The 8897-nt window shown below is 40.2% G+C and overlaps 1 protein-coding gene across 2 annotated transcripts; it reads left to right on the forward strand.

The window, feature by feature from the left end:
- Nucleotides 1–957: 957 nt before the first annotated feature.
- lrrc59 (leucine rich repeat containing 59) lies at nt 958–6828 on the forward strand. Of its 2 annotated transcripts, none has more exons than XM_083994752.1 (8): nt 958–1116; nt 1223–1332; nt 2931–2990; nt 4305–4463; nt 5191–5295; nt 5485–5557; nt 5760–5951; nt 6061–6828. In XM_083994752.1, exons 2-8 carry the CDS (start codon nt 1231–1233, stop codon nt 6342–6344), a joined length of 975 nt encoding a protein of 324 aa, XP_083850878.1. In that variant the 5' UTR covers nt 958–1116; nt 1223–1230; the 3' UTR covers nt 6345–6828. The 2 variants fall into 2 exon arrangements, with proteins under 2 accessions (XP_083850878.1, XP_083850879.1); XM_083994753.1 differs by having other exon boundaries at nt 6064–6828.
- The last annotated feature ends 2069 nt before the right edge of the window (nt 6829–8897 follow it).

Below are 8897 nucleotides of genomic sequence, written 5' to 3' on the forward strand. Positions count from 1 at the left end.
TGATATGAACACTTTGGTACCTCTGTGCAATCTTCCACATTTATGATCCATGCTCATACAGGTATTCATTTGATTTTGAGTTATTGTCTTAGTATTTAGCCATGGATGTATTATATTATCGTATTTAGCACACATACAGGTGTTGTGCTCAAGAAAGGTAAAAGGTTGAACTGAAGGCAGTAAGCAAGTGAGTGAATGCAGAAAAAGTGCTGCTACTGCATGAAAGGAAGGAAACATAAATAATCCACATTTAGTCCCACAACACAGAGGAAGTGGGAGTGGTCAGCTGGGTGAACCAGGCCGGATATAAAAAACAGAAATAGCATTTTTTGGTACCAAAATGAATTCATTTTGGACTTATATATTTATTTATATTCATTTATTTTGCTATTATTTGGACATTTGTTTGTTTTAATTCATTTATGTATTATTTATCTAGCCTATCTATTTATTGTCTTGCTAAGTTGTACATATTATGATTTGATGATGCTTATATTTTTATTTTATATACTATACTTTTTCATTTTAGACAAGTTCGTTAAAATTAATAAAAAGATTCATTCATTCATTATTCGGCTCATTTTTTTGTTTATAAAAACAGAGTAAAATTCCAAGGCATTCTCTTATCAATAAAATACCTGGTATCTGGTTTATTTTCAATATTATACATTTTAAGAGAGTTTTTCTCTGTTTTTATATCTCCTACAGTATATCACTCTCCAAAGCGCAAAGAGCACCTCTAATTGATAAATGAGCATTATTTATTTATTTATTTATTTATTTATGTATTTATTTATACATTTCCAAATGTTTTTTTTTTTTTTAACCTTTATACCCTGTGGTGTATTGTATTTTGTAGTGTGTCATGCACGCGCTCCTCCGCTGCTGCAGGGGGCGCGCGTCGCTGCGACGTCACCGCGCTGTCGTTCCATCAGTGACGTGGATTTTCATTGAGGCAAAAAAAAAAAAAATCACACACACACTCACTCACACACTCTTCAACATTTCAGAGGTTTTTCTCACCAACTTCTCTTCATTTTTCCTGAAGCTGCTTCACTCGTCTCCTCTCCTGTCGTTGCTCGGTTGGTTTTTTTGTTGTCGCAGGTTTGATTCCAGGTGAGTTGTTATAACGTTGCAGCGACTTCCTGTTGTTGGTGTTGTTAAACTTGGCTCTTGCATTATTATTCGCTCACGTTTTCAGTGTCTTGTGTTTCTGTGTCAGACTCCAGGATGAGTAAAAACAGCAAAGTGTTGAACCTGAAGGATAAAATCAGCGGTAATGAAGTGGACCTGAGCCTGTCTAACCTCACCGAGGTGCCGGTGAGAGAGCTGGTGAGTCCATTGCTGCTGTCTCTCTCTCTCTCTGTGTGTCTGTCTCTCTGTGTGTGTCTGTGGTGTTAAAATGTGCTTAAATTACACACAAACAGCATTCAAAGTGTTCACTGTAGCTTTAAACTGGAGCCTCGTCCTCCTGTGGATTCAGCTGATCTCATGCTTCCTGGTCAAAACGCCCATTAAACACAATAAATACACAGTCACACAGTGTTGGAAGAACATTTACTCCAATTTGCAACATAATGCTGCATTATTGTTCTATTTTACAGGAAGACTGTAATTTCTTAACGAGTTTGTGCAATAATTCTTATAGTGCTCTTACCCTGATGAATTTATGTTATGGGATATGTACAATGCTGTTGTGTCTTGTGTTTGCTGGGTTGATATAGCTGAGTGAGGTGAATTGTTTTTTTGTCATTGTGGCCATCAAGGCATTTATGGCGCAGCTACAGAGTCCAAGACAAATTTCCCTGAACGGGACAATAAAGTTTATCGTATCGTATCGTATTACAATTTACATACATAAATAATACACATGCATACAACATAGAACATACAGGGCTCCAGACTGCTCCTAAATGGGAGCATTTTGCCCCTAAAATTGGAGGTAGTGCAAGTAAACTTTTCATTTATTGTGCATGTGCAACCAGTAAATTTGTACATTCACGGTCATTACAGGTGGCAGCAGGCTAATGTGTGTGAGGATCATGAATGAAAAGGAGATGTGAATATTTGCTTTGCATGTTGATTTACAGGTTAAGGGCCACTGTGCACCTAGTAAAAAACTAAAAAGTTAGTCTGGAGCCCTGACATATTTTTATATTCCTTCATTCAACTTTTAATGTAACTCAGAGAGGTAGAGACCTCATTAGTGTCGAGAAGTAGAGCAACAATAACAGCCATAAAAACCTTAAAAACAATGAAAATATTACAATAAAGGTGTGCACATCAGCTCAAACAGGAACATCTGGAAGTAAAGTATGATGTCATTCAAGATTTAACGTGCCCTCAGGATGAAATTAGCCTATGTTTTTCAAGTTGGGAGTTGTGCAGCTGCAACAGAACTATCAGGATCAGATCATTAGGTTTCATTTTGATCCTATTTGGCAAGATGATGCAATTACAATTGTTATCTTGTGCAGATTGTGAAGATTAGAATAATAATCTTTCAGGACATTGCAAATAACTGAAGATGCAATAAAACAATCAGGAAGAGATGATTAGGTCACAGATCTTATTTTGTAAAACCATTATTGATATTAAATTAACATTATGATATTGTAATGTGCACACAAGAATAAATTATGGTGTTTCAACCCATAATCGCAATATAATGGGGTTTTCTCCCCATATTATGCAGACTATACTACGGTACTTTATTTTTCTGCTTCCTTGGATTTTTATCTTTATTTATATCTTTATATTCTATATATTTGTGTCCCTGTATTTTTATTTAGGAGAGAAGCCATAATTAAAGACATAGTTTTGTTGTCGTCTAGTATGATAGCATAGAAGCTGATTATGGTGTTTGTGTTTGAGTTCACTTCACTTACAGCCTTTATCAAACTGACTCCTGTTATAATTTATCTCAACAGGCTTTATTCACTAAAGCGACTGTGGTGGACTTGTCCTGCAACAACATTACCTCCCTCCCTGTGAGTACGAGCACGATCACACACCAAACGCAATCAATGTGGTTGTATTCATGTTATGGCCTTGGTGTGAATATTGTGTTTAATGCATTTCTACATATTCTGTTTTTAGTTTTTTAACATCATTAGAGGCCTGAAAATATAAAAGTGGAAAAAAAAAGTACACATAACATTTAAGGAACATATAAAACTCAATCTTATGTTTCAGTATTGTGCTTTGAATTGTTTTATTGTAACTCTTCATATTTTCTCTCAATCATTTAAATGTTTTCTGTGCTTAAGTTTAGTTTCATTTCCAAGTAAAAACAAAAAAGAAAGAATGTAAACTGGATTTTTAACAGATTATAATGTGCTAATTCATGGTTTTAGTAATGGAGAGATGTTTTTAAAATGCTTAAAGCAGATATCAGCTTCACGGCCGTTTCGGCTAATGCTGCGTTCAAGGCAGGCTTTTGAAACCGTAAGTTACAGCTTCAAGTCACAACTACGACTTGGTAGCGTTCCAGGTAACCCGTAGCTCGTGTTTTTACCATCCTGTTGTCTGTGAAAGTTCCCTATAACGGCCACTCGTAACTTCCGACCCGTGAACTCGTACCAGATCGAACTGGTATGACTTCACAGGAAGGAAAAACACAAAGTACGAGTTTCTTTGAACGCACCATGAGTTAGCAGCCCCCGCCCTTGTCAGGCATCAATTGGTCCTCGTGCTACGTCACCACATTCACGCGCATCCCTTGGCTGCACACACAGCCCTTCATGCCGTTCTCTCTCCTCATTGGATAACACTTGTATCCCACAAGGAAAATTTTCTCCTCGGGTTACAGCAGAGCAGAGTGACGGAGAGACTCGTGTTTAGGCTGAAATACTTCATGTAAGTGATTGCTGACGGAAAATAGGACTATTTAGGACTTATATTAACAAAAACATTCCACTGATATCTGCTTTAACTAGTTTGATGATAAAAGGTTAGGGTTAGTAACTACTGGCTCTTAATGTCTAAATCATGACAATATAATAATTAGAAGATATTTTGAAATACAGGTTGTTTTTGTTTGTCAGAATTGTTACTCATAATTCAAATCAAGCAGTTTAACAGTGTTTTTTTTTACGTGATTACATAAAGTTTGACATCAAACAAATATCTTTTAGTTTTCCAGTAACAACAATTTAAGTATATTTAATATGTCACTGAGTTATTTTAAGTCTCTGACCCCGGAGCATCTTCTAAAACTCATCCTGTCGTCTTTAAACTCTCTGTGGTGATGAACACCGAGTCTGACGTTCTTCTCTCTTCGTCTCTCTTCTCTCTCCTTGCAGCCAGAGTTCTGCAGCCTGACTCACCTCATCAAGGTCGATCTGAGTAAAAACCAGCTCACCTGTTTGCCGGACGACCTGGGGAACCTGGTCAGCCTGCAACACCTGGACCTGTACAACAACAAGCTGACTGCTCTGCCCGTCAGCTTCTCCAACCTCAGGGTCGGTGTCATGTTTACAGCTCCTGTACAATATGGGCGGGTTAAAGGGATAGTTCAAAATTTTGGCAAATTGGCCCATTGCCATAATCCCTATAGTCACAGCAGTAGGTTTGTTACCTTTATTTGTCGGTGCAAGCTGTTTTTAGAACGGCGGAGCAGAGCCGCGAGCTGCTCAGAGCTACACTATGGAGGCTCATGGGATTTCTTGGTTTCCCCTCAAACTCATCAAATACACAATCCAACAACTCCAAAACGCAAACTTGTGACCTGCACATTCACCACGCTATGAGATAATAACGGAACATTACGAGAGTTGTTTTAGAGGTAAATTCATGCAAAACAGCTGATTCCTGTCGGGGGCAGTTTTTCAGCAAGCAGTCTCTGCATTTACCTCTAAAACAACTCTGTCTCGTAACGATCTGTTTTTATCTCATAGCGTGGTGAATGTGCAGGTCACAACTTGTCCACAAGATCGTTTTGGAGTTGTTGGATTGTGTATTTAATGAGTTTGATGAGGGAAACCAAGAAATCCCACGAAGCATAGCTCTGAGCAGCTCGTGGCTCTGCTCTGCCGTTCTAAAAACAGCTTGCACCGACAAATAAAGGTAAGGAACCTACTGCTATGACTATAGGGATTATGGCAATGGGCCAATTTGCCAGAACCGGCTCAGTGTGGTGAACGTCTCCTCCTCTCTGACGTGACGATGTGTCGTCTTGTTTCACCTCAGAGTCTGAAGTGGTTGGATCTGAAGGACAATCCGCTGGAGCTCAACCTGGCCAAGGCGGCAGGAGACTGTCTGGACGAGAAGCAGTGCAAACAGTGTGCCACCAAGGTGACGCAGCAATACACTTCATTCATTAAAGGGGAACTATTATGCTAATTTCAGGAGCATTATAGATTTATTTCTGTACAGAAAGCCAATTTTTTGTTGCAACTTGAAGACAAGTTCATTAATATGATATTTTAGACACACTGATCAGAGAAGTGTCCATAACTAAAAGTGTTGATGTTTTTACTCCAGGTTCTGCAGCACATGAGATCCCTTCAGGACGAGGTCGATCGTGCACGAGAGAAACGTCTTTTGAAGGAAAAAGGTTTGTATCAGTAAAAGACATTTTAGCTGATTGATTATTTGTTGCCCAAGAGATTCAGATTTCAAATGTAAATTGAATCTTTAATTTAATAAGTGGGAGATTTAGAGCCGAGGATGAAGTGCGGTTTTCTTTATGACAGGAAGCCGAGAGTTTAAATGAGTTCCTGTCGTGTGACGACGTTTCTCTTTTATCCCTCGCTCAGAGGTGGAGAGGAAGAAGGAGGTGAAACAGAGGGAGCGGGAGGCTCGGGAGAAGGAGGCTCGCAAACGGGAGAAGGCGGAGGAGAAGGAGAAGAGGAGGAAGGAGTACAACGCTCAGATGGCGGCCGTAGCTGCACAGGAGCAGCAGAAGAAGAAGAGCGAGGAGAAGAAGAAGAAGAACGGACAGGCAGCAGGTAGGGGAGCAGAGGTCTGAGTGACGATCGTTTGTATTTGTCGTTTTTGTAGAAGTCGCTCTAACGTCACCGCCGCCGCCGTTGCCGTCTCTTTCATTTCGTTTCTCAGCAGATAAAAAAGTCGTGAAGGAGTCGGCGCCTAAACCTCGGCGTTCCCTCGTCGGCCTGCTGTTCAAGCTCCTCCTCCTGCTGGCGCTGGGACTGGCCGGAGTCGCCGCCGCCTGCCGTCTGACCGACCTGCAGAAGCAAGACGTGTGCGTGCCGATCAACGCCGCCGTGGACGACGGCCTCCTCTGGGCCCGAGAGCAGGAGGTGGTCGTCAGGCAGCTGGTGCAGAACCTGTCCTCCGCTGCCAAGGAGTTCCTTGAATCCACGCAAACGTCTAAGAACTAAAAAAAAAAAACGCTCAGCTGCAGGTTTCTCCACTCTCACCTGTGAATCCTGGGATTTTTTTTTTTTTTTTTTTTTTAAACTAAATCATGCTTCTCATAAAGATGGGCAGCCCTGCATCCCCTCACCCCGTTGGTGGTGCTGGGGGGTGGAGAGTGAACAGATGGACAAAGGGGGACGGACAAATGTGTTAAAATCATCTGAAATTCCTATGGAATTGTTGTCGCTCTTGTTTCCTCTTTGTACTTCAGCCTGTTTTTTGTGTTTTTTTGGTTTGGTTTGGTTTTGTTTTTTTAAAAAGTCATCGTCTTAAATGTCTCCGTTTGCCATGTTGTGCTCCTTGGACCGGCACCGCTTTGTGTGTGTGTTTGGTGCACGACGTTGCAGTGCGGTTTTTCATTTGAGAGATGTCCAGTGAAACGTCAGGTGGCCCTGTCTGTGCTGCACCGGAGCGCCGAGTCGAGTCGCGTGTCAAAGTGTCAAGAGTCGTGCATCAGCCAATCGGGAGGTGGGAAGTGGGGTAGGGGGGGGGGGGGTCAGAGGTCGAGGCCGTCTGAGCATGCGCAGTGAAGTAAAGGCCCTGTGAATGTAGAGCTCGCTCCTCGCTGCTCTCCAACGCCGCCACTGTCGTCTTAAAACACACGTTTAGAGCAGCTAAATCTCACCACGCAAACCCGACAGATTTCAACCGTCTACGTCGTCCACCAGGATCCGCAGCACACAAATGCCAAAGACTGTGTTGTTGTCGTTATATAGTTTATCCACCAGAGAACAAAACGTCCTGCTTAGTGAAGTGAGCTAATGTAAGGAGAACATATAGAACATGTTCGTGTTTATTTTAGACCTGCAGCAAAAAAAAAAAAAGACAGTTTTCACGTTTTTTTGCAAGAAAAAATACTGTAATGATGAATTAATTATTGCTGATTATTTTTCTGTGGTTCAACTAATCATTTCAACTCTTAAAAAAAAAAAAAAAATCATGATCAGATTGTTCTTCAACTGAACTTTGGCCGTTTTCCAGTGCACAAAAGTGACCACACCATGAATGCTGCAGATTTTTGCAAATCGTGCTTCGGGCTTTTCAGTTTATCGTTCCTGCTTCTCCTGCTGCCACTGGTTTCCGTTCACATCCATCCAGGCTGAACTGTGATTAGCAAACGGTTGAAACTTGCAGGAGTTGGTTAATTTATTTGTCTGCTGTCGATTCGCGTTCACTGCGATGGGCTAGAAACAGTAGAAACCAGTGGCTGCAGAGAAAGTTGGAAACAAAAAGTGGGAAAATTTGCGCAGAAAACATATCTGTTACTGGTACGGTCATTTTTAACAGTGCAGTGGTAACAGCGTTTAACTTCAAATAATCTGATATGAACTGGATTTTTCCTCTTTTCATCTGACAGACAGACGACATTCTCGTTCTCTTTCAGTTTTAACCAGTGATTTTTTATTTTAATGAATTGTATTTGCTGCCTTTGCTGCTCTGGTTCTCGTTCAGCTTTGTCCATGCTCAAACATCGTCGGTGTCATTAAATGGCTATGCACTGCAAGAAACATGAGTGTTGGGTTTTTGTATCAGCAGAAAAAACGGCACTGAAAACATCTCAGAGACCGGAAAATTCACTTGACTTAAAATCAACTGACAACTATTAGATGTGTGAGAAGCTGCGTAATACTGTTTTCTTTTCTTTTTAGTAAAAAATAACAGTACTAAAGCATCAGGTTAATTTCGTCTTCCTAAAAACAACTATACATAAAATAAAGTCTAGAATTAGATTTATCACCAAAAAGTAATAAATTAATATGACTTTAAGAGACATAAAAAATTACTTTGTGTCACAAGATAAATAGAGGACAGCGGCTGATAAGTAGTTAATTTTAAAAAATCTAACCTAATTTAAGGACAGAAACATAACAATGCCACTAAGTCAGTTGAGTGGCTGTTCTGGAGCTTTTGATCATATCACATGATCTTCAGCAGTAGATAAGTTCTGTTGTTGTTGTCCATGTTTGTTTGTCTTGTTTTTATTCTCCAACCACATCAGTCTAAAAGCTGAGATTAAAGGATATGATCAGAAGCTATAAAGCAGCTAAATGGACCAAAGAGAATCTCATGTGATCAATAATGAACTTTAATTGTCAATATCGGTTTAATTTTTAGTTTTGTCTATTTCTTCACAATTCTTTTTTTTAATCATTATTGAAACAAGGAGATAATTTCTTAGACAAACACAGATACGAGGAGTTGTCAAAGGGCAAATATCCATTTCCTGGTTTATCGTCAATTCTGCAAACATTAATGTGAGTGAGCTCATACGGCGACAGACACATGAGACCACAATAAACCACCTAATACGACAAGAAGAGCCCGTGAAAGCCACTGACCACAGTCACCATTAGCCCAATCAAGCTGATCAATCCAGCAAATTTATATCACTCGAGGAAATAATATTGTAATGACATTAGCGATTATTGTTCTCCTCGCCGTAATGGAGGTAGAACTAAGGCCCCGTGTTGGTAGGGCAACAACATGTGATGATGCTTAGCAACTACAGTGTCCGA

This window comes from Trachurus trachurus, assembly GCF_905171665.1.
Source record: "Trachurus trachurus genome assembly, chromosome: 19".
Taxonomy (NCBI): domain Eukaryota; kingdom Metazoa; phylum Chordata; class Actinopteri; order Carangiformes; family Carangidae; genus Trachurus; species Trachurus trachurus.